At 42.9% G+C, this 26,526-nt stretch overlaps 1 protein-coding gene across 2 annotated transcripts in view; it reads right to left on the bottom strand.

Annotated features, from left to right (window-relative positions):
• The window catches only part of Sh2d4a (SH2 domain containing 4A), a 78,470-nt gene extending 72,261 nt beyond the window's left edge, over positions 1 to 6,209 (bottom strand). Inside the window, exons 1-2 of one of the 2 annotated variants that reach the window (XM_052161846.1) lie at positions 6,111 to 6,209; positions 464 to 843 (exon numbers count right to left, since the gene is read on the bottom strand). In XM_052161846.1, the coding sequence (XP_052017806.1) occupies positions 464 to 644 (181 nt within the window). In that variant the 5' untranslated portion in view covers positions 645 to 843; positions 6,111 to 6,209. Of the gene's footprint in view, positions 1 to 463; positions 844 to 5,835; positions 5,913 to 6,110 lie in introns of those variants that run through there. The other variant, XM_052161847.1, reaches the window with a different exon arrangement.
• Positions 6,210 to 26,526: the final 20,317 nt, after the last annotated feature.

The raw sequence follows: 26,526 nt of genomic DNA, 5'->3' as shown, positions 1-26,526 counted from the left end.
CCTGATAAGGCATAATCGCACTTGCCGTATAAGAACTTCGCTTTGTGATAATAAAATGCTAATCCAATGAGGGGTATAAAGGCCTTCTTCAGCGCCCCTCAAGTCAAACTCTGGGGCAGCATTCTGGCTTTCGGATGTACTGTGATGGAAATGAGACCCTCGTGTGTGTGAGGCATGTGCTCTACCACTGAGTTACACCCCCATTCCTCAGCATTGACTTCACCACACCTTAAGAGTCATCTGATTTTAAATAAAAGACTTGAGTAAATATATACACCGCACTGCAAGGTGAGTTTGTGTGAGCAGATGCAGACTTCCAGTTGAACAGCTTGACTGTTAAGAAGCCGAGTAACACTCAGGATCTAGCCACACAATCACAGTTAATACCTGGCCAGCCTGACTTACGGGAGCGCTTAGAGCAGGCGTTCCACTATCACATTCACAGCACAGAAGCTAGGTTTACCTTTTTTTGGCCTGGATTTCGCTGGCAAGGACTCCTTTCTTTCCATGGCTGCTTCTCTTTCTTTCCATCGCCGGATCTGTTCCTCTCTCATCTTGTAGAACAAGATCTGTTTCTGCTCTTCGCTGAGCTCTGCCAGCAGGTCAGGGTCTATGAACATATCCGACAGTATCTGCCTCAGCATCTTTGCTGCTCACGGGAACTTCTCCACCTGCAGCAGAAGTTCTTGGAAAGGACTCGTGGGTTTGCTTCCAGCACCCAAGAGCTTGGGCACCGCTACAACCTTCCCTGAGACTTGAACAGCCCAGCAGTTATGCCTCCTGCAGCAGGAACTCAGCAGAGTGGTGTCTGTAGTAAATGCTCATCAGTGAACTTGGACAAACCTACAAAGAACAACAGTCCAAATCAGACAGTAAAACGTGTAGATTCTGGACAGGAGCGGTCCAGTAAAGAAAGCCAGGAGGAGATACAATATAGCTTTTCATTTCAAAGAGGGAGAAAGCCCAGGTGTGTTTAGCTACAGGTTTGTTTACCCTCTATTCCATAATAGATACTTTATCGGAAAAACACCAACTTTGTACTGGCAGATCTCACAGAAATAGAAATTTAACAAAGGTTTGTTTGGCCTCCTCCCAACTGAACAAACACATTATTTCCCCAGTGCCTCCCAGCAGCCAACAGCATGGTTGAAAGAAATCAACAACAAAAACAAAAGCAGAGGGTCACAAGGGGAAATTAAAATATCTTCCTCAAGGGACTTCTTCCAAAAGAAAATATCACATTTGAGACATTTTTAGAGGAGCAGAGTCATTCTCAAAAACAGAGAAAAAAAGGAGAAGAATAAAAAATAGAGTGCAGTCTTTCTTTCCCCTTTCTTAGGCACTGCACTTCTTTTACAACGGGCATTTCCAGACAACCCAGCAGAGCAAGGAGAGCAGAACAAGTACACAAGAGAACTCGAAAGAACATTCTGGAGGGTCAGCAGCTCTTAGGTGTCACCTTTCCAGATAACTTAATTTAGTAAAATTTAAGTTTCAGATAATGGGGGTGGGGGTTGGAGAGGCCACTGGCTTCTGTCTCTGTTTTATAAGTTTTTCAGGAGGATCCTGCAGAAAGGTCTGTGGAATCAGGCATGCACAGTGTCACGAAGGTCATATTAAAGGGTCGCAATTCCTTTAGGTCTGTTCATTTTACATAGTTTTATGTGGTTAGATTCTTTTAGATGCCACCCCTTCAGACTTTGTATTTGTCTATGACATGTATGCATTGTATATGTATGTATAAATATGTATGCCACAGGGGACAATCTCAGGTATCCCTGTGGCCTTCCACCTTCTTTGAGACAAGGTTTCTCTTTCCCTTGTTCAGCCCTGTGTAGACCAATCATGCCAGATGGTTGGAAAGCTCTGGCTTCATCTGACTTCATCTCTCATCATCCCAGAGAGGCACTGGGATTAAAAACCACTGCAAATGAGATCTTAATACAGATCTTTGTGCTTTAGTTACCCACTGATCCATCTCCCCAGCCCCAAACTCTTACAATACCAATAGAAAGAAATATTATATTTGTATATAGCCACATACATGTGTGCATGCATCTATATCCATAATATACATTATACTTTATATCCTAGAGAAAAGAGATTTAATTTGTTTCAAATGTTGGTTTCTGGGCAAAATGTACTGTCTGCTCGCCACGCACGCGCGCTCCGTGCAAGCCGTGGGGAGACGTGGGCCGCAATGAGAAACACCAGGCCAAACAGTTCCACGTGGGACTTTATTTAAGGTGGGGAAGGGGTGGCAGGCTGGAAGGAAGGAGAGAAAGAGAGAAGAAAAAAGAGAACGGGGAAGAAGCACTGCCCGGTTATATACTGGTGGTGACGTAATTACAGGTAAAGGTAGGCTATGGAATTCTGGGTAAATGGCAGCTGTTGCCTTGGCAACAGACCTATACATTGTCTTAATTGTCGCTTGTATGGCGTCACAAGCCTTGCAGGCCTCGGTACCTACACATAGGACTACAAAAGTCTTACTATGATATTTCAGGATCATCTGAGGTAAAAGGTCAACTACAATTTCTATGCCTACAATGCTTTAGAAATCTTGCCTCCAGCTGTGCTAGCTCAAATACCTTGTTTTTCCACAGAAAGCAATACACACTTAAACTTGACAACAGTTTAGGCTGCATCATGACACAGTAGTGTTGACTCTCCCTGCCTCTTCCCATCTTTGTGAGTTTTAATTCTTTTTCTTTCGCTCCCTGCTCTGCTTCCTTGTAAAGTAGCCTCCTGAACACCGTTCTTTGAGCCCAGCACACTCAGCAGTCAGGTGCCACACAACATCTGCAGCACCTGGATTCACTATTCATAGCAGGGCCTTGCAGCTACACGTACTGTTCCTACCTATACCCTATTTTCTCCAACAGCATTTTAACTCCTGGAGTTCAAATGGAACAAGATATTAAGAGGAATGCTAAATAGCATTAAAATCAGTGTCATGACTGTAACCCAGACAGGCATACCCCTCCTACGGCCCCTAGACAAGCTTCCAGATTGCCTTGGGATGGTCTTCAAAGGGTTAAACAGTAAAGAGTCAGTGTCTTGTGGTGTTTTGATTTTAGTACTTTCTTAGGGAATGCAGCAAACCAAGTGCACTAAGGAAGGGTTTATAGAAGATAGTCTTCTCCCTCAGGAAGAATCTGATTCTTTGGAACATGTGACTTCAAGGCCCTGAGTAAAAGTAAACAAAGTATACGCCTCCCTGACATTCCAGGGGTTATCCATAAATGAGCACATTCCAGGCTCCAATTGCTAACGCCCATAGAGGAACAGGACAGGAAAAGTAGCGGCTGATGAGGTCCACAGCCGCTACTGTAGCCCCCTTTCCAGTCCAGTGAGGAGTACTGGAGGGTCAGAGAGAGCTGAAGATTAAGTCCCTCAAAGAGCCACAGTCACCTTCCTCCCCTGGTCTGGCCCAGAGTGCTCTGATAACAGAACTGACACTTAACTCTTTCCCACACGTTAGCTCAGTCCATCCACTCTCTAACTCCAAGCGTCCAGTCACAGCTGAGGAAGGCAGTGATGGCTAGGTGCTGGGAAGTGTAGCAGTTACTGTATCCTCTGCACAGACTGGCTGCCACGGGTTTACTCCTGAGTCCAGAATGAGGAAGTGGTGCCACTTTGAAAATTTCAGAGCAAAGACCAGAACATGTCCTTGGGAAGAGAACAGCAAAAGCCCTACTGTAATCAAGTGTAGATAAGCTTAGAGACACAGCAGAAGATAGTAGATAATACCGCGTCCAGAAAGGAGCCCAGAGTTGACACCCACATTGGTCCAGTAGCAAGTGTGTCTTCCTCTCCACTTGCTAGATACTTTGTTTCCCCAGTACTCCCTGTCCTAGTACCTCAGAAGTGTGCAAACTATTTTCTTTTGCTTTGCTTTGGGGAGCTTGTGTAACATGAGCTTCAAGCATCAAGGTTAGTCAGTATGTTTTACTTTATGGTAGGAAGATTAAAGCCTGCCCTCGCACATGCGAGGCAGATTCTCTGTTGCTGGGCTATACCTCCAGTCCCCTATTTACTCTGTATTTTGAGATGGAGTCTAAATTGCCCAGGCCAGTTTTTAATATATCCTAGCCTAAGCCAGCTTTTGGCTTTCCATACTGGCTGCCTTTGTCTCTCACAAAATTGGGATTATAGACCCTGACCACCAGGGCCAGATTAATTGCTCTTGAAGAAACTACCATGACTCCTGGTGGCCTCAGAACAAAAGAAACCCAGTTAACATGCATCTGTGGCTGTTGACCATGGGCACCAAACTGGACTGCTGATTCACTCTGAACGACTGTCCTTCTCCTATAGCACAGCAACTGGTTCACAGGACACCTCAACGGACACCAAATTCCCAGCTCTGCCTCTGTGAGCTGTGATTTCTTGAGGCCACCTCAAGTCTTTGAACCTTGTTTTCTAATCCATAAAATTAATCTGGGGATCTTTGCAGCTCTCGTGAGATAAAATCGAGCTTGAGGTTATTGAGACAAGTACAGGAAATAAAAAGGAGGAAGTGAACCCGCCAGGGATTTTCCTACTTTCACTGTGCAGGACAATCACTGCTAATATAGATTCGCCGGTGATGTTTGAGTCTCATACTGAGTGCCGTCACTCGAAGGCCAACACAAAGTATAGCTCAGCTAACTTGTTTTTCTTCCCCTGTGACATTTTTCTTGAAAAAGACAAATAACAAGCAATGAACCCACACCTGTTGCTCACTCTAAAAATGTCGAAAGAATCCAAAATATAGTAAAGTTCCCAGGATACCTGTAGATCTGGTCTGACTTTCACACTTTGCATTTTTCTACACAATTGTGTTTTTAATTTATACGGAGCCTAATAAATAATAACAATAATGATAATACTAATACTCTAGCTACAGCTATCTTCATAAAAATATTGTGGTGCATATAGTATGTATATCCCTAAAATTAAGAATTTAGTTTAAGTTCTACTTATCCTTTAAACATCTAGCTCAGTGGACAGGTTTTGAATGGTTCAATATTTTTTTGCCCATTAATTTACTTGATGATTTTGAAACGAAAATAAATTGCAAGTGGTGAGAGCAGCTAGAAGTTTTGTAAATGTTCTCAAGATTGAAGTATTTCACAGATATACCTAGAAAAGTCCATTTGTGCCAAATGTTCTCCTAAGTATTTCTTTCATTTATGTATTAAATTAAAAAAGTATAAATATATTCTTTCATTACACAGACAAGAGAAGTTTGTCAGGGAGCTGTGTAAGAGGGACCACAGAGAAGAGAGAGAGACACTATTGAGAAAATCTGCAAACAGTAAGTGACTCTACATAGGGCCTGTGAACCCCCTAGGGCTGGAGCGACTGCAGACGGACGGACGTTCACTCGGTTGAGTAAAGTACTCGCTAGGCTGATTCTAGATTGAACCTAACCCAGAACCGCGGGGAGGCGAAGAGCCCGCCGCTCTCTGTGCCACTTGAGGGCGCCCGCGAGAGGGTGTCCCCGCGCCGGGAACTCACTAATGGAGTTCTGCGTGGGCTGAAACAGGTTTCAGGACTCTGTCTGGAAGGTCTCCGGGCCAGGAGAGAGCACATGGCACTGCCCAGTGATTGCACCTCCGCTGATTTGTGGCGACTGTTGCGGGCACCCAGCACCTGCTAGGTGGGCCAGACCCTCGCAGGTGGCCTCCGCCGCTGCACCTGCCAGTGTAAGCACTCACCGCGTGTGCGAGCCCACCGCCGGGAAGCCACAACTTCCCCGAAAGACTCCAGGTCGCCTCCGATTCTCCTCCCACTGGACACTCTTAGTGTAATGATCACAAGCCCTCTATTCTTAGGGCCGCCACTCACCCGGCCCCGGCTGCAGACACTGGACACCCTACACGGGACATCGGACACCCGCAGCAGTTGCGGTCGGTTCCTCTGGGCACCTGAGCTCGCCCTGCGTGCGGCGGAGGAGGGACCGGAGGGACAGGTGAGTAGCCTGGCCGCGGGCACCAGGCTCTCTTCCTGTCGTCCTCTGTGCTTCACCCTTCGCTCTAGAGACCCGCCTCCTGATTTCCACACCTCGCTCACCCTTCTGCCTGGCTCCGTGTTCCAGCGTTTTACACGACCGGGTCACCTACCTGCTCAAGACGAGGAGCGAGGTGGCCCAAACACCTGCCAACTCCAGACTGCCTACAGCGACTGTCCAGGAAGAGAAGGGAAGACAAGCAGAGACCCAGCCGCACGGGCTGTCTGGACAAACACTCGGGCCCAGAAGGACACTCAGCGTCCAGATCGCAGCCCTGGCCCGCCCCGCCGCGCCCACATGCTGGGGTGACTGACTGGGCGCTCCCTCAAGGCCCCACCCGGGTGCTGGAGGCGCTCCAGGGCCAGTAGGCAAGGCTTGGCTGCCTTGGTCCAGCGACGGCAAGGCCACAAGTCCTTGGTTAATCTAGAACGCCGTCTACAGTCTGGGGTAGTTTGCCCTGCCCACATCAACAGGGTCTGTGGGACTTAATTACGGCAGCCCGGCCCCTTCCACACTTGACTTGCCAGGTGGAGCTGCAGAGGCAGGCCAGGCCCATGGGGAAGCTGAGTCCTGCAGGCCAAGTCGGCTGTAGTTCTGCCCCTGCTTTCTGCGGCTTACTTTTCCCTTCTCTTTTGTTGACATGAAGTAAATTATCAAACGCTGAAGCATTTGTGACTCCGGGTGTGGCTTTATAGGGCATGATCAAGGAAGAGAAAGATTGGAATGTCGCAAGCTGAAGGCACTAAGGACAGGGGCAACCAGGGAGAGAAATATGAAGGGGGAAAAGAAGGTGGGCGTCTCCTGTGAGCAGGGCACAGGGCACCACTGAAGCCGAAGCGTATGTGGGAGAGCGGATAGCTGAGGAGAGTGGGAGGTGAACCAGCCTTTTCCACAGGTGAGGAACCTGGGATGATTCGGGACCTCAGACTGTGGAGGTAGGAAAGAAGTGTTACAAACGGCGACTTTATCCACCCTGTCCAATCGATTTAGGAGCCTGACGTGCCGGACCCAAGCGTTGTTTATCTTAGACTTTCACAACCGCAGAGAACTCTTGAGCTGGGAAGCCTTAGAGCCAGGAGTTACAGCCTCCACTCTCCGGAAACAAGACTCAGCCATTTAGGAATGGTGCTTGAGACCACTGCTTTGAATTGGGTGGCAGAGAGGTGCTTTAGAATGGTCTGTCCTCCTCTGCCTAGAGGTGGCATCTGCTCAGCAGGTGTCCTCACACTCCCTGGAAGCTAAGGAGCTGTACAGGTGAGCCTTCAGCCAGCTCCAAAGCCCCTGGGACACTGATGCTATCACTGGGTACCCTCCTCCATCCTCATTCTGTCTCCAAGTCCTGACAAGCCCTTCTTGATAACAGCTCTCTCTCTTACACTGGCCTTACGGTTTGCCGTTCACGATGGTAGCAGTGCCTGGCTGATCACTTCTTGTGAGGCTTAAGTGAGATAATTCATACAGAGGGCTCACAGCATGGCTGGCTCTAATATGTTTGGGTACTTACTGCATGCTAGAGACTATTGAATAGATAGAGGCTCTACACAAAGTGTTTAGAGCCCTTTCTGGTATGCAGTATTCAAACACATCAGCTCATAATATTCCATATCAGATACTGTATAAATTAATGTTCCTACCATCTTATACCAAGGCTATGAACTTTTGTCTCTGGACTGGCTGGTTTGGTGTGTCACCTTGACACAGGCTGGAGTTATCACAGAGAAAGGAGCTTCAGTTGAGGAAGTGCCTCTGTGAGATCCAGCTGTGGGGCATTTTCTTGGTTAATAACTGATGGGGCCCAGCTCACTGTGGGTGGTACCACCCTGGGCTGGTATTCTTGGGCTCTATAAAAGAGCAAGCTGAGCAAGCCAGTAAATAACATTCTCCCCCCCACCCCCACCCCTCCATGGCCTCTGCATCAGCTCCTGCTTTCTGATCTGCTTGAGTTCCAGTCCTGACTTCCTTTGGTGATGAATAGCGGTGTAGAAGTGGAAGCAGAATAAACCCTTTCCTCCCCAACTTGCTTCTTGGTCAAGATGTTTGTGCAGGAATAGAACCCCTGACTAAGACAGTCTCCCACCTTACCCAGACTGAGGCTATCCCCAGTTCTCCTGGTCAAGGCTTGCAGCCCATCGCTGTTCCAGGGCGGTGTGCTCAGTAGAAGGGGCAGAAGTGGTGGTATGCTACTCCCAGATTAGTGTGTGGCAGCAGCAAAGATCCATTATTCCAGCACTCGGGATGCTGAAATGGAAAGATAGCAGCTCAAGGCCAATGTGAGCTGCTTAGTTCCAGGCCAGCCTAGATTCACAGTGAGGACATATCTAAAAACAACGAGAAAGGAAAGTCTGTAGTTCCGTCCTGTCTGTAGTTCCGTCTCTTCCCTGCCATCCACCCCCACCCCCATACCCTTGAAACATTCATGCTGAGAGATAAGAACTTCCATATCAAGTGATCCTCTGGAGAGATCTACCCAGAGAGGCTAAAAATGACGGCTAAAGCCACACACGTTAAATGAGAAACTCCTCAGCTGCCGCCAAGCTGTGGGGAACTACAATACTGGCTGGCAGCTTCACTGAAAATTCATGGTACTGCTGTTAGGCCAGTCTCAAATTCCTTAAAGACGGGCCATTTGTATTGTAGTAAGTCAGTAATTGGAGGTAGTTTGTTACACAGAAATAGATAACCAGTACACCCCCTCACTGGTCCTGTATCTAAGCTAAATTTAATTAGCATACATGTAGAGAAAATGACCCAAATAACTTATTTAAGCCCTGAAAATAGCTTATTTAAATTCTGAGTCCATGCCTCAGCCCAGAGCTAAGAAATAGAATATTGCAGGGCCCTGGCACTTGTATGCCAAACAAGTACTTCAGGTGATCCTGGTCAAAAGAGAAGTGGCAGATCCTTCAGGCTGTCCAGGTTGGGAATGAAGCTGTGATCTTCTTTTCAATAAATAATCGATCCACCATTCAGTTGTTGAAACATTTCCGATGCTCATCCTCTCTCCTGCCCAAAGAATTAAGACCGAACTGCTGACCGACTTTCTGCAGCCAGGTTAATCTACCACTGAGCTTTTTCAGTCGTATCACTTTGCCTACCTCCGTGTAATCTGGTATGTTCCAACCCTTAAACCTACAGCCTCTGCAGCTTCACACTGGGTCTATTGTCTAAAACATTTTACTCCACAACTCACTTAGGAAGACTTTACCTCCCCTGAACTGTCAGCCTTCAGGACATTTCTTTGCTTGCCTCTTGTCCTACCACACAGAAAGCAGTCTTTATTGCACCCACTAATATAAAATTTAGCAACGAACACACTTGGGAAACATTTCACGGACATCTGGTAAAGGCTGGACCATGTGGTGACACCTAAGGGACAGTGTTTACATACAGGCTTCAGGTCCCCCTGAAACCATGGATGTCATCAATGCCATGATAGCAAGGGCCAATACCTAGGGTAAGCATTTAGAAATTGATAATTGAATGAAGGCCAAACCAAATGAACACAAACTGTACACATATGGTTCACTCAACCCAGAGCCCCATTGTCCCCCTTTATGCCATGAGCCTCTTTCCTGTACTTGTAATAATCTCTCCTCTCTGGCATTTACATTTGGTTGAGGAACCTCTCTGCTCAGGACCACTAAATTTGGCACACAGCACAGCATGGGTGTAATTGTATGGGGGTCAGACACACACATTTTGACATGGAAGACAACCCCTGGAGTTGTGAAAAGCAGACACCTTGTTGCTTCCAGGGAGATAAGAAATGTCTCTCTATCATTGTTCTAAATTAAACAATTTATGTGTAAATTCTCCGGGAAATGAAAGTTACATTTTCTTTATCAAGCACAATATTAATAAGCACCATTAATATTTTCCTGTCATATTGTATTATCACCATTAAAAATCTATACATTTGGGAACTCTTTAACAGGTGAGTTATGTTTGCTCCACAGCAAATGTGACGTAGGCAGGAAAGAAAAGTAGTAAACACATAAACTTTACTGTGAACTGATCAAACCCTAACTCAACCTAATGCTACTGAGAACTGCTTGTTTCCAGCATTCGCTCTGCAGCTAGACATCACCGTTGAGTTATTTTCATTCCTTCACCATGGGGGAGCAGGGCTTTCCCTCATCCTTGTCATAAAGATCAAGATAAACTGTTGGCCTTCATCCATGTTTGAAGTCAGCTGACTATTTCCTTTTCCACGGGCTTCCTTCACCACCTTGTCTTCTCAAATGTCCATTCTCATTTTTCAGGATCCACGGGTTGCCAACGACCAGCCTTGGCTGGGTCCAGTTCCTGAGAGAAGGGGTGTTTGGGAGAAGCAAAACCAAGCAGCTTAAAGTCAAATCATGGGCCCAAGCTGGCGGCTTAGGTTCTGCTGAGGTGGCTTTCTAGACTGTTCTCTCTGTGTGTTCCGTGCTGCTCTAGACAGCTTTTTCTTGCTGTTCTAAAAACTCTTGAGACAGCTCTCTCTGCTAATAAAGGTCAAAAAGCTCTCTGAATATCTCATGGTCATAACTTTGGTCAGAAAAGCTGCTATAAAAATTTTTGGGCCGGGCGGTGGTGTCACATGCCTTTAATCCCAGCACTTGGGAGGCAGAGGCAGGTGGATTTCTGAGTTGAGGACAGCCTGGTCTACAAAGTGAGTTCCAGAACAGCCAGGGGCTACACAGAGAAACCCTGTCTCGGAAAAAAAAAATCAAAAAAAAAAAAAAAATTTCTTGGATCTTCTAACTAAGTCAGAAATCCTGTTAGAAACATTCTAAAAGTAATTCTTGGGTTTTCTGATTAAAATCAGAAAGTCAGAAAAAATTCTAAAAGTGCTGTGTTCGTTCTTTAGACAGCCTTCTCTGGACAGCTGCTAGAAAACATTCTAAAAGAGCTGCCTCAACTCTCTAAGTAATTCCAGAGATTTCTGACCTTGGTTAGAAAAATTCTTGTTAGAAAAAAATCGAAAAGGGTAACAAAAAATTCTAAAAAGAGCAGTGTTTGATCTTCATGGACTTTCTAACTAAAATCAGAAATCTTGTTAGAAAAAATTCTTGAAGAGCTGTGTTTGCTCTCCAGAGATCTCCCGATAGCTCACTTCTGGTTGGAGGAACAGAAAGTCCCCCATTGCCAGGGTGGTGGCCATTTCCACATACTTGTCAGTAAACAGCGAGTGGGGCCACCCAGCTCTGGAGACAACTTCCGCTTGAGGTCCTGAGGCCTGCCTGAGAGTCCAGAGTTGGAGATGCAGCTAATGACAGCCAATCAGGAACTGCCACTTGGGAGACACCTTTGCGTGGGACCAATGGGACGTACATGCTCTCTGGGAATTAGTAAGTGAGTTTGCTTCTGCATTCTTACCTGCTCCTGGAGTCTAGGCCTTCTTAACCACTGTCCCCAAGGGGGAATGCAGGCAGGACTTCAGGACAGAGGAGTCAGGCAACATCCTCTCCCTAGAGAAAATTCTAAAGAACTGCTATGACGTTCTGCTAGTTCATCTCATACAGACCAAAAGCCCATTTTTTTATTATTTACATTCTCAATTCACTTATTTATTCCAGGTTCCCTTTAATTATCCTATGAACCAGCATCTTGTGACCCCAGCCCCTTAATTCTTAGGAGACAGCAAGCATACATTTTCTTTTAACTTTTCAAAAGAATTCAGAGATCTGCCTGCCTCAGTTAAGCACAGACAATAAGCTAGCTGGGTGGGACCCAGTCCTGAAATAACCATTTCTACCACACCCGGGCCTAACCTTGCACTTTCCCAGGCCAATCTTGAACCCAGGAATTTGTCTGCTTGTAAGCATAAACAAAAAAACTTAGCTGTTTGGCTCTCCTAAGATCACCACTCCCTAAATGTTTTTATCTCCTTCCTTAGTATCTTGCTGTCGAGCTGACTCATACTGTAACTGCCTTTGTTCCTATAGATTCATGAAGCCCTTCCTGTAATTCATATTGCATCCTTATTTTTTGCATAGTTGAGAAATTATATATTTTCAAACTCATGTTTTTAGAGTTCTTTTCCCCTGCCTTAAAGGCTCCACTGAAGGTCCTAGTGTTTACCATTTTGCTAAGTCATTAGCGACACCGATGTCTCCCAGACGCATGCTGTCTCTGATTATCATGGAGTCATTAACATGAACAGGGAACACATCCCTTAAAGGAGAAAGGTAAGACACGTACATTATTATACAAACAAGCCTTATGCCCATGGAAGCCATGACACTCAGGGAGTCCCATGCGTGCTGATGTCCCAGAGGCAGGAGCCCTGTTATTCTGTCCCCACTAATGCCATGCTGGACTCAGCAACATGTGGTGTTTTGTGCATCTGTAATGCCATGGAAACGGTCTGTGACCTAGAACTGCTGAGCTGAGGCTTAGGCTTGGAAGTTGACAATAGCCCGCATGTTAAGAAACATCTTCTAATAGCCTCTGGTAACCACTGTTGTTTGCAACCAAAAGCTGTGGTGAACAATCAGAAGCAGGCTTTCCTAGCCTCCTGGCACTCCCTGCATCTCACCAGACTGACAAATCACCTCAGTACCTTCTACCAGATTCAGAACTGAGTTGAAATAATTTAACTCATCCTGACAAAATGTAAGAACCCCCAAAACCAAGGGTGCCCTAGCACCCCACGTCCGGGAAGGTGACACCCAAATCACTCGCGAGAAATGGTCTCGATGCAATAGCATGAGGATTTCTTTATTCCAGAATTCTGGGTTCCACAGCCGTACACCACGCAGGGGTAGAGGACTGAGGACCACGAGTGCCGAATTGTGACAGCTTTTATAGTTTTACAACAAAGCCCGCAAATCACAAACCAATCATTTCTTAGCATGGAGAGCCCTCGAAATGTGAGCCAATTGATTTGTACCACTCCATAGTTTTTAGGCCAATCGGTTTAAATTATCGGAGCCCGCACTCAGTGGACCAATTAGTTTCCTATTTTCTTGGATGTCTATAGCTGCGTGAACTCCTGCATAGGGGTAATGGCAAAAGCAGTTTGCAGAAGCAAGATAAGCTTAGCCCATTTCCAGTTACCTTGTGGGGCCAGGACCACCATTCAAGGCCTTTCTGATAGCTCTAAACAAAGGGCAGGCTCTGGAATGTGACCTTTTACCTAGTTTCTAACAAAGTGAGATAGCATTTTAAACTTCTGACTTCTTGGGGTCATTAGAGTTAGGCTGTATTATTTTCTATCCTTTCAATACCATCCTTGAAAAAAAGCATAAAATTCTTTGTCTTAGTCAGGTTTCTATAGCTATGATGAAATGCCATGGTTAAAAAGCAAGTTAAGGAGGGAAGGGTTTCTTTGTCTTCGTTGGTCATCATCAAAGGTGTTAGCATTTTGTCTAAACCCCTACAGTTGCCTGGCAACAGCCAAGTATGCTCCGCCCCACAGACACAGGGCAATAGCCAGGTAGGCCTGACTCACTGTAAAAGGGGCTGCTTGCCCTCTCATCTCTCTCTTGTTCTCTCTTGTTCCTGCTCTTGCCTTCCTGCTCCCACTCTCTCCATTCCCTTCCCCTCATCTCTCTTCACATGCTCATGGATGTGCTCTCTCTTGACAGCACCCGCGCTGCCACAGCACGGAGTATCGGGCGTAGGCCTGGGGGATTGACAGAAGGTCATTCAGTGAGGAGAAAGCCAAAGCTTTACTGAGGGACCAGCAATATATACTAGAGGCCAGGGAAAACAACAGGAAAAAAATGATCATAGCCATAGGTTAGGCACCAGGGAGGTCCCTACCACACCAGGCGGGAAAACAGGAATCAAATTAAGCCACAAGATGTTCTGCAGGATGTTTCCTGTGCAAACAGCTCCCCTGGGGGGCGTTAAGCTAAGCTTGCTGATGCCTAACACTCTCTCTCTCTCTCTCTCTCTCTCTCTCTCTCTCTCTCTCTCTCTCTCTGCCTCTACTACCCTCTTAACTCCCTTTCCTCTGCCCTGGATATACCTCATGTCTTCATGAGGCTGGTCCCTTGGGGGAAGGGATGCCTCAGCATGGGCCTGCCAAGGCACCGCCTTCCCCCACACCTCACCACACATCTATAAAACATATGCCCTCCCCTCTTTATCTTTTTATAAACACATTAAAAGGAACTCAGGACAGGACTCAAACAGGGCAAGAACCTGGAGGCAGGAGCTGTTACCGAGGCCAATGAGGAGGCTGCTTACCAACTTGCTCCCGGTGACTTGCTCAGGACACCCAGGACCTCCAGCCCAGGGATGGCACCACTGACAACGATCTGGGTATTCTTCCATCAATCACTAATGAAGAAGTGCCTTGCAGTTGGATCTTCTGGGGGCATTTCTCAACTGAGGTTTCTTCCTTTCAGATGACTCCAACTTGTGTCAAGTTGACACAAAACCAGCCAGTACATTTATATTAGTTTTATGCTGGGATTAATATAAAGGAATACAGTAGTGCTTCTTAAATGATACTTAAAATAGCTCAGGGACACCCTTTTTAAAGCTTATCCCTGTGCAACCCGCCATACCATGCCCCAAGCAGTTCTTATTTGGTTGGGCACAGACATCAGCATTTTCTCATAGCCATGAAGACCCCAGTCTGGCCAAGACTAAGAACCAGTTAACTTCAGGGTCAGCAAGATGGCTAAGGGGGTAAAGGCACTGGCCATGCATGGAAGCCTGAGATTGTTCTCCCCAAACCCATATAAAAATACATGGGGGAAAGGATTCTACAGTGTTGTTTTCTGATCTTTATAGGCATACTATATGGTTCAAGTGCACCCCCAACCATATATAAACATGTGGACTCAAACACACAACAATAAATATTTTAAATGAAAGATATAAAGAACAGAGAATTTTGAAAAGGCAGTAACAACCTTTATTAAAAATATATAAACATATATATTTTTATATATTTTAAGCATATATATATATATATATATATATATATAATTTCCAGATGGAGCTGAAAATGAATCCCTCACCCAGCCTATCATATAATATGCTGGGAATCAAATAATACCTAAATCCCATGTCTGGCTCTTTGAAGGTGCACACATACTTGCATGCTTCCTGGATGTGAAACTCCAATGTTCCCTCTGGCTCTGTAACTGAGGAATGCTCTTCCCAAATGCACACACCCATATCCTCACCCATTTCCTGTCTTTTCTGAAGGTATCTATCTTCTAAGACACCTGTGGTTCCCAACAAACCATTCTTCTCAAAGATACTCTTTTGCCTAGTACTTTTTACCAGCAAATTGAAGTTCATTCTTCCTGTGAGCAAAACCTGCCTTCACATGTGTGCTCAAATAGAAAGAGCCATCTTATGGCCTCTGTGGTAACAACCACTGATTAATTAAGTTGAAAACGGAGTTGGGTTTCGCTGTCATGTTGGTAATTAAAAGACAAGGGCATGTTCACTGTACTCACAGGCTTCTGGTAAGAGGTTACCAGCCTATGAATGACAGCACATGCTCTAGAAATCAAGAAAAATTGACCCTTGAACCTTTTAAAGAAAGGAATCTATCTCGATGTAGAATTTATGCAGTTATACTCTTCAACCCTAAATTATAAAGAACACCCACCATACATTTAAAAGATATCTTTAGGGCTAGAAAGAATTTAGACATTATTTAGGCTTCTTTTACAGGTAAAAAAAAAAAATACAAAGGCAAAATAAGGTTAGTTGTCACAAAGTTAATTGGTGACTTATACATAAATGCTAGGACTTGGGGCTCCTGTTACAAAGCTTTGACAAGTTGTTGCTATATTAGTTGTTCATTCCATCATTGCCCTCAGGAATGGAAGACCACTATCATCTCATCACTTTTCTAACACAGAGTTCCCCATACATGTCCTCTCCCCTCTCCTCTTCCACTTCCCATGAGACAGAATGTCACAGGGTAGCCTAGGGTAAACTCAAACTCAAGGTCTTTTTGCCTCGCCCTCAAAGTGCTGTGATATTAAAGGCATGTAGCACCACGCCCAAATCTACTTCCATCTCTTGGTAAGGCTGTTGGGGTTGGGAGCCACACCCAGAGCTTCAAGGTTGGCTGAAAGGGTACAGGCTGCATGCTTGTCTAGACTCCCAGTTGCAGACCTGCAGGTCAGACAACTAGCTTCTGAGCTCTTTCTAAAAAAGACACAGCCCAGGCCATGACTTCTCAGTATGACAAACAAATAGGAATTAGCATCCAATCCATTCCAAGTGTTTTCCTGGGTCAACTTCTAAATAAGAACTATGAAGAAAACTATAAAGAAGGATGAAAAGGGGAGTGTACAGAAAGATGACTGCAGAGAGTTAAAGAAAATGGGGGAGATTTTTAATGTTTAGGGTAGTTGAACTTTGTTTGGTTGGGTTTTGTTTTAGCAAGCTTTTACTTGGTCACTTTATTCTTAACGCATTCCTGGGGTGCCACAGATGCATCCAATCCATTCCAAGTATTTTCCTGGGTCAACTTCTAAACAAGAACTATGAAGAAAACTATAAAGAGGATGAAATGGGGGTAGTGTGCAGAAAGATGACTGCAGAGAGTTAAAGAGAATGGGGGAGATTTTTAATGTTTACGGTAGTTGGGCTTTGTTAGGTTGGGTTTTGTTTTAACAAGCTTTTACTTGGTCGCTTTATTCTTAAGGCATTCCTGGGGTGCCACAGATGCAGACTTCTGTCTTGAGGGGAGAGTTTCATACACGGAGGAAGTATCTATCCTAAGTCCAGAGATGATCTTGAGATTTCTCAGTGAGAGAATAGAGGTTCTGTCCAGTGTTAGACGGAAAATAATGGCTTGTTTTGTTGTTTCATGAGCCACACACCCAGAGCAGCTAAATTAAAAGCCTAGGAACTCATACTTAAATTTCTTTTTAAAGAATAATACTTCCTAGTTGAACTGTAAAGAAAGAACTTGTCACTAAAGCCCTAGACAGGTAAAGATCTAGTGTGTTTTGAAGTTATTCGAGTGAACTGTATAGACAGCACTATTAGCCTGTACATACTAATTTGGCAAGGTATTTTGAAGTTTGGACTTTGTTCTTAGCTGATAAGAGAATGTATGTATGAAGGAATTAAAGAATTTTCCTGGGTTAACACAACAGTTTGGACTGCGGCAGGACCAAGGCTAGGTCTTAAGACTTCTCTTTTTTTTCCCCATTAATTGATTTATTTACTTTACATCCCAATGGCAGCTTCCTCTTCCCTTCTCCTCCCAGTCCCTCCCTTTTACCTCCCCTCCCCCTACCTTTCTCCTCCAAGAAGGGGAGACCTCCCATGGATATCAACCCCCCTTGGCCTATCACGTGCAGTAGGAGTAACAGATCTTCTCCTAGGTCTCAAGACTTCCAACATCCAGTTCAGGCTCATTCCTATGCCCAGCACTGTCTACAGACATGCATACCTGTGGTCTAAGTCCTGTGGTGCTGGAAACAAGATGATAGCAAGTTGGAGGCCAGCTTGGGATACACAGTAAGAGACTGCCTCAAAATAAAATAAAATAAAATAAAATAAAATAAAATAAAATAAAATAAAATAAAATAAAATAAAATAAAATGAAATGAAATGAAATGAAATGAAATGAAATGAAATAAATAATAAATTAAAAAAATAAAATAATAAAATATGAGGGCTATGGATATAGCTCAGTAGTGGAGTGCTTGCCTGGTGCCTAATGTATATACTGTGCTCAACAGTTCCACCCCACCACTACCAGCACTTGTGTGCAAAGTTAACATAAACAAAAATCCCATTGCATTCTTTTTTTATAGTTTTTTTAATTCACTTTACATCCTGATCACAACCCCCTTTTCTCCTCTTTTCTCATTCCCATCCTTTCAAATCCTCCCATTTCCCCTCCCCCCTTTAGAGAAGGGGAGACCCCTGTGGGTATTACCCCACCCTGGGACATCCAGTCCCAGCTGGACTAAGCTTATCCTCTCACACTGAGACCTAACCTGGCAGTCTAGGTAAGGGAAAGGGGATGCAATGGCAGGGACCAGAGAATGAGACAGCTCCCATTTCATTGTTAGGGGACCCACCGGACACCAAGTTGCACATTTGCAACAAATCTGTAGTGAGCCTAGGTCCAGCTCCTGCATGTCCCCTGATTGGTGGTCCAGGCTCTGTGAGCCCCATGATCCCAGTTTAGTTGACTCTGTGGGTGGTCTTCTTGAAGTGTCCTTGACCCCATGCACGATATTTTCACTGTATGATGTGAGTGACATGCTTTTAAGTAAAAAATACAGTTTTGGGATATAGCCTTTCTAGAACAGTAACACAGAACAATTAACAGTCCCATGATTAGCATCATGATTTTAATTATATATTGTCTTAAGTGTTGTTCAACAGTTTCATTGTTCTTGATTCCTCCAACTAATCGTAAATTGCACCCTGTGTGTATTGTCTTTGCTTTATATCCCTCTTATGACAATTGAACAGCACATAGAACAAAGGTGAGTTCCTGTGTTCAGGAGTCTAAGCAAAGAAGGCAGATTGGCTTTGATGCTGCTCTCACTGTGATCTTAAGTGTTGAGATAGGACTTACCCTTGACTTCTCCTAATCCAACTTAACAGTGTTGATTGCAATTCTGTTTTATTTAATGCCTTCTACTTCATCATAAGTACATTACATCTCTTTCTTTTTAATTTACATATTTTTGTTAGTAGGACTAAAAAAAAAATAGCCTCAATTGATATAGCTTTCTCCTCCTACAGAAAACTGATGGGTGTGTACCTTCCATTGAAAACAAAAGGGAACTGGATGCAGTAAATGCATATTATCACTGGGTGTGAATAATGAGTCAGTCAGAGATAACCAAGAATAGGATACACAAAGGGAGGAACTGTCTTAAACAGAAACCATTGCAATCTTTTTTTAATAAGAAGTGGAACTTGTGAAAACTGTGCAGGCTACAGAGTCAAAAGCTTTGGATATTAAGGGGAAATATTTCAGATCACTCTGGAGGAGGAATCTGACTAAGCAGAAATAAGCAAAGTTATTCCCGACAAAGGGATTCTAAAAGCCAGAGCTTGAACTAAGAAAGGTAGCACCATACAGAGAACTGACACTCCAGGGGTTAGGACAAATGTGAGGACTTAGGGCTAGACTGAGATGAGGCGAGAGTATAAGACCCATGATAAGGTTTGGTTTTTGGTTTTTGGTTTTTTTTAATCAATTATTGGTGATGTATGCATAAAGACCACAGCATTTTGGCAAGGTTAATGTGGCAGAATATGGGCAAGAAATGAGATTGACAGCAGGGTGAGCTTGTACATCCGGTAGCAATGAGTATGGATTAAGATGGCAGGAACAGAGAGGTAAGGACAATGGATAGAAGACACTGATGGATAGAAATGTGTTCTTCAGTAATAGTTACAAGTGGAGAAGGATTCTAGTTCTCTAGAGTCACAGAACTTACGGGTACTCTCTATAGTAAGGGAATTTGTTAATGACTTACACTCTGTGGTCCAACTCCCCAAAAATTGTCAGCAGCAGCTGTGAATGGAAGTCCAAGGATCTAATAGTTGCTCAGTCCCTTGAGTCAAGCAGTCGAAGAAGAGAGAATCTTCCTTTTTCCAAAGTCCTCCATCAGAAGGTGTAGCCCAGATACAAGGTGTGTTCTACCGTACCTGGATCGGGGACTTGCTTTGTCCCAGATGACCTTGACCTCAGAGATTTCCCGGTCTTAATCTTCCGGGATTCATAGCCACTATGCCTCAAGACTCCATGGCAAGATCCAGGTCAGAAACTTGTATCTCTCAGCCTCCAGATTAGGATCGCAGGTGAGCCTTCCAATTCTGGACTGTAGTCCATTCCACAAATTGTCAAGTTGACAACTAGGAAGAGCCACTACAGTTGGTTTGTAAAATCATTTTCTTCCACAGATTCATAAGTGATCATGACTTCATTGTCATCCAGCCCAGCCATCCCAATAACCAAAACACGGAGCAGCTGTGTACATTCTGGAAAATTCCATGTTCAGATGATCCAAATTATTCAACCTCACAGAGGCTGAAATGTTGGGAGACTAACAGAGAACCTTCCTGACTCAGAAATTCTTGACCTTCAGTTTGGCTTTATAACATACTTGTTTGAATCTACCTTAGACTCTGTGAATAAGTCTCCACACCAAACCTCCCAATAAAGTATATTCTAGAAGGAAACCTGCCTTGAACACCAATATTTGTCAAACTTATTATATATGGTAAATCTCAGTGGTTAACACAATTTCTTTAAAATGTTTAGTTTCTTTAAAGTCTTTTTGCCCTTCATCATATTGATGGCAGAATGGTTAAAACTTATGAGACAGAGTCACAGAGGTGTGTGCTCTTGACTATGATACTGAATCAAATTATAAGACTCTAAGGTTTTAGAAACATTCTCTTTATTAGAAATCTCTCTTTCTCTTTTTCAAGTCTCTGGGTAGATGACTCAGTGGGTAAAGTGTTTTCTTTATTATGCAAACATAAGGATACTACTTTGGATACCCAACATATGCTTTAAAAATCAAACATATTATGATTGTGTATGCATGGTATAGTGTGCATGTGTACATGTGTTTATATGCATATATGCATGTGTGTGTGCATGTGTAGGGATATGTGCGTGCGTGCAGGTGTGTGTGTATGTGTGTGTGTGTGTGTGCTTGTACACTCATGACATTGTTTATGTGTGTGTGGAAACCAGAGGTTGGTGTTGGGTGTCCTCAGCTATCACTCACCATATTATTTTTTTGACACATGATCTTTCATTGAACCTGGTGCTCACCAATTGGCTAGAGTCTGGCCAATAAACTCCTTGGATCTTCATTTCATCTTCCTCTTCCCTGTAACTGGAGTTATAGACACACACCACCAGGTCTGGCTTTTACATGAGTATCCTTAGTTCCTTGTGCCTTCATGACAAGAACTTTCCAAATTGATCCATCTCCTCAGGATCCTCAAAATATGTTTATTTTAAATAGATTTTTATTTCTCATCAAATCCAATGGCATAATTTAATAAACAATAGAATTGCAGGATAGTGAGTGCTTTTATCCACAGTGCCTTTTTAATGATTCAGAATCTCCTGGTATGCTAATGTGCAAATAAATTTGGCATCTCTGAAATCACATTAATGATTTTAGCTTGGACCATCTGATTTAAAGTAGGAAGCAGTTTGGGCATTGGGAGAACAGGTCACTGTGTCAGTCATCTATCCTCTGTTTTATCTATGAGGCACATATAGGTTAGCATTTGAAATAAAACCCAAGCAAACTATTCATTCTGTAACTCAAGAATGCTAGACATTTGCCAGCCAGTTTGCTTTGAGTCTCACCACCACTGTTAGGGTTTCTATTGCTTTGAAGAACCACAAAGACCATGGCAACTCTTTAAAAAAAAAAAGATTTTATTTATTTTATGTATATGAATACACTGTAGCTGTCTTCAGACATACCAGAAGAGGGCATCAGATCCCATTACAGATGGTTGTGAGCCACCATGTGGTTTATGGGAATTGAACTCAGGACCTCTAGAAGAGCTTCTTGTGCTTTTAACCACTGAGCCATTTCTCTAGCCCCAATGGCAACTCTTATAAAGGAAAACATTTAACTGAGGCTAGCTTAAAGCTCGGGGTTTAGTTTATTATCATAACAGTGGGAAGCATGATAGCGTGCAAGCAAACATGTTGCTGGAGAGGTAGCTATGAGATCTACATCTGAATCAGCAGGCACTAGGAAGAGAGAATGACACTGGGCATGCTGAGCATCTGAAACCTTGAAGCCCTCCCCCAGTGTCATACTTCCTCCAAGAAGCCACATCTGCTAGTGCTCCCTATGAGCCTATGAGGCTGTTTATATTCATACCACCACAGTTACTATCATCATCATTATCCATACCATTCTTTTTTATCATCAAACCACATTTATTTTCAATAATTATTTTTATTCACTTTGCATCCCGATCACAGCTCTCCTCCCTCCTCCCCTTCCTATCCCATCCTTATAGGGAGCCCATCTTAGGTACCACCCTACCCTGGAATGTCTGGTCCCAGCAGTACTAAGCACACTCTGTCTCACTGAGGCCCAACCAGGCAGTCCAGGTAGTGGGAAGGGATCCAAGGGCAGGTAACAGAGTCAGAGACAACCTCTGTTCCACTTGTTAGGGGACCTACATGAAGACCAAGCTGCATATTTGATACAAATCAAAACCCACATTTGTATTTGTACTTAAGTACACGAGAAAGGAATGGAGAGTAGCATGGTGCTATAAAGAAAGAGGATTCAATATCTCAGATGAAGGAATTAAAAATATAAGACAGAAAAGTTAGATATTCCATCATATTTTCTTTAGCTATGTTTGCCTTTGGCACTTGTATTTGTATTGGACATGCTTTAAGATGATATTGTTCATAGCCAGGAGTAGCCTTTTACTGAGGAAGATGAATAAATGAAGTGAGTTGAACAAAGGAAGGTTTGTGGTTTGAGGAAATATCTTCAACAATATAAACGAGTCTCATACAAGTGTCACTTTTAGTTCTAGAAATACTCTAGACAATGTAAGGGCATCAGAGATTCAGAATTGAGCCTGTGGTGGTAATTTCTCCTCGCAAAATAAAAGTCTCATCATCCTCATAGCTCAGGCTATGTCTCCTGTCCAAGTCTGTCACCCTCCATGGTTCATGGCTTATACTCGATGACTCTCAAAACTTGCATTAAAGCTCCTCCCCTGTGTATTTGAGAGGATGGGATCGATCATCCATGTCCCTCACTACTGTCACCAACTCAGCTTCCAACCTCTGTTCCTCATTCACAAACTTCAGGACCTAATGTAAAGTCACACCTTTTACTCCATCCCTAGGAAATTCTACCATGCAGGTAGAGGACATACCAAACAGAATAGCTTATAGACTCAGATATAGTGGTCTCTCCCACTGCAGAGCTGTTCTGTAGCAACTGTGGTGTCTCTGGGGCCTGGGTTTTCTCTATCTCGAAGGTCTAATATTTGGATACTATAACTTCTGAAGAAAGACTCCAACCCTCTGTGTTTCTTACTAAGTCCCCCATATGATACCTGCTCTTTGGAATTCAGAGGCTCTGATACTGAAGGGCCTGAATTCCAACCCTCTGTGTTTCTTACTAAGTCCTTCATATGACACCTGCTCTTTGGAATTTAGAGGCTCTGGTACTGAAGGGCCTGAAGGGCCTGCCAGGGGAACATTCCACCTGAGAGTCAACACAGCAGTCTGTTTTCTTTTCCCTTCTAGTCTCATAGTTGGTTATAAAAAAACTCATCCCCCGTGTTATTTTTGGTTTCTCCCTCTCCTGTTAGACCACTCCTCCATCTTGATTTTTAATGAGTGTTTGTCCAATCATCCTATGTCTATTTGACATAGATATTGTTTTGAATTCTCTTTTCAGCTTTGAGGCCTTAGATTCAAAGTCACCTCTTTTTAAATTTTTATTGCTTGGTCTCCTAACTATTGTCTCTTATTTTCTTTGTTTTGTTCTATTTTTGTCTCTCTTATTTTCGTCTTTGCTTCTTCAATTTTATCGTCTTTTCATACACACACACACAAACACACAATAGTACATTAATAATGTTAAGTCAACAGTATCATGGCATGTCAAAAGGCATCATAGGCAGATACCGCAGTACACACCTGTAATCCAAGCACTAAGGAAACCAAGGCCGGAGAATATAAATTGGAGACCAGCCCTGGAGGAAGTAATGAGATTCTGAGAAGAAACACCTCCCCCGGACCACCTAAAAAACCCATTACTAACAAAGTAAATAAAGTCTGTGTTCCCAAGCTAAGCTCCTGAGGCCATTTCCTGCTCCAGCTCTTATACCACTTCACAGGTTTGGTTCAAAAACATGAAATAATTTTTTTTTTTTTTGCCCTTCCAAGATAGTTTGACTTTTCTTTCTCTCTTTACACATGCCATCTCTTTTGCCTAGAATGATCTTTCCCTTTCCTTTCTACATTGTTAACCCCACTTAACAAAACAACTAGCTAATACCTCCTTTGATAGTTTCAGGCTTGAGATTGAGGAAAAACATAACAACTTTCCTGGTCTTTTTCTCCTCACACTACTTAAAACATAAGTAGTGTTTATCCCTTATGTACTCTTTGAGGACTTGCCGTCTGGTGAAGTATCTGGCAGAAGACACACTGTTGATATCTGACTGACCAATAAAGCAGCTGCTCATCATTTCCAACCTTGGCATCAGCTTTCTAGAGACCGTTGTCATTCTCCTCCCTGACAGCCCTGATGCTGAGATTTGCAAGGGCACCAGAGGCTAAAGGCTATTTACAGAGCTTTACCATCAATATCAGAAGGACTGTAGAGTGAAGAAGGCTACCCTCTGACTACAATTAAGAAGCAACTGTAACAATGCCCACGGTCCTCCTGTGGAATCAGAGCACGTCCAAGATTGGAAAGGAAAAGAAGGGCTGCCAGGGGGAAGACAGATAGCCAATGTGCTGCCAAGTGAAATTGGAGCTGCTGAATGTTGAAAGGATTGGGGTTGACCTACAAGATCTATGAACCATAAGGAAGGGGAAGGGTGGATGGACAACACACCATGGAAAATGTGTTTCCTTAGGTGTAAAAAGCAATGAAGAGTCCCCACTGCCTGCAGCCACAGGTGAACACCTTAAAAGGATTGGGGTGAGAAACTCTGACTGTTCTGTCTTTGCAAGGTCTAATGCTTAGTTGAGGGATTATTTAATCATCTTCAAAGCAGTCACCAAGCATAGCTAAAGGCCACCATATAAGTCATGAGAAACCAGGTTCCCAAGTAAGAGTCATAAGGACACCAATGTTCCATCTTTCTCTGCCTCTAAACAAAATACCAATGGGATTTGGCCAAATTAGAAATTACAGAAAGTTGTTTAATTAATTAATATTGAACATTTAACTCTTTGCACGTGGGTCCCAAGGTCCCATTCACAGAATCTGAATTGTCAGAGCAAATGTCATCCGGTGCAAAGACTTGATTTGTTTTGTTTTGTTTTGTTTTATTTGTGTTGTTTTAAAATGTTTATTCTTGTAAGGTAAAATCAGAAGAAAATACTATAACGTGTAAAGGATTGTCTTAGAGTTTTATTGCTGTGAAGAGACACCATAACCAAGGCAACATTTATTTAAAAAAACATTTAATTGGGATTGTCTTACTGTTTCAGAGGTTTAGTTCATTATCATCATGGTGGGAAGCATGTCAGCATGCAAACGGGCATAGTGCAGGAAAAGGAGCTGAGAGTCCTACATCTTTTTTTTTTCTTTTCTTTTTCTTGAAAAGGGAAGTAAAAACACTTTATGATAAAATTAAAGATTTATGTGGAAAATATTTCAGATAAAATAGAAGAGATACATAGAAAGACACGTTAAAATTGACAATTTTCATGGAAAATTAAAGAGTAAAGTGGTATACATAAAAACATTGCTAAATTGAAATATGAAACAGAAACATTTTATGATAGAATTGAAGATTTACGTTCAAAATATTTCTGATAAAATTGTAGAAAAATGTAAAAAACATATTAGAATTGAAGATTATCATGGAAAATTTTATATAGATATAATAATGGTAGGCATAAAAGTATTCCTAAGTTTATTGAAAGTGGAATTATATACATTTTCTGATAAACTTGAAGATTTACATGGAAAATATTTATGATAAAATTGAAGAAATATATAGACAAACATGTTAAAATTTACTAATTCATGGAAAATTTTACATATAAAATGGTAGATATAAAAACTTTCTAAATTAATTGAAGGTGGAATTAGAACATTTGTGATAAAATCAAAGATTTACATTGAAGACATTTCTGATAAAATAGAGGAAATGTATAGACATTAAAATTGAAGAGTATCATGAAAAATAATGCAGATAAAATGGTAGACATAAAAACATTACTAAATTAATTAAAAGGGGAATTACAAACATTTTCTGATAAAATTGAAGAGTTACATGAGATATATTTCTGTTAGTCTATGTCATTTTATTGGGGAGTTGAGTCCATTGTTGCTAAGAGATATTAAGGAATAGTGATTGTTGCTTCCTGTCATTTTTGATGTTATTTTTATGTTTGTGTGGGTATCTTCTTTTGGGTTTGTTGGAAGAAGATTACTTTCTTGCTTTTTCTGGGGTGTAGTTTCCCTCCTTGTGTTGGCATTTTCAGTCAATTATCCTTTGTAGGGCTGGATTTGTGGACAGGTATTGTGTAAATATGGTTTAGTCATGGAATATCTTGGTTTCTCCATCTATGATGATTGAGAGTTTTGCTGGGTGTAATAGCCTAGACTGGCATTTGTGTTCTCTTAGGGTCTGTATGAGGTCTGCCCAGGATCTTCTCGCTTTCATTGTCTCTGGTGAGAAGTCTGGTGTAATTCTGATAGGTCTGCCTTTATAAGTGACTTGCCCTTTTTCCCTTACTACTTTTAATATTTTTACTTTATTTAGTGAATTTGGTGTTTTGATTAATATGTGCCAGGAAGATTTTCTGTTCTGGTCCAGTCTGTTTGGAGTTCTGAAGGCTTCTTGTATGTTCATGGGCATCTCTATCTCTAGGT

Source organism: Apodemus sylvaticus, chromosome 18 (assembly GCF_947179515.1).
Source record: "Apodemus sylvaticus chromosome 18, mApoSyl1.1, whole genome shotgun sequence".
Taxonomy (NCBI): domain Eukaryota; kingdom Metazoa; phylum Chordata; class Mammalia; order Rodentia; family Muridae; genus Apodemus; species Apodemus sylvaticus.
This window is presented reverse-complemented; position numbering and strand designations above follow the sequence as displayed.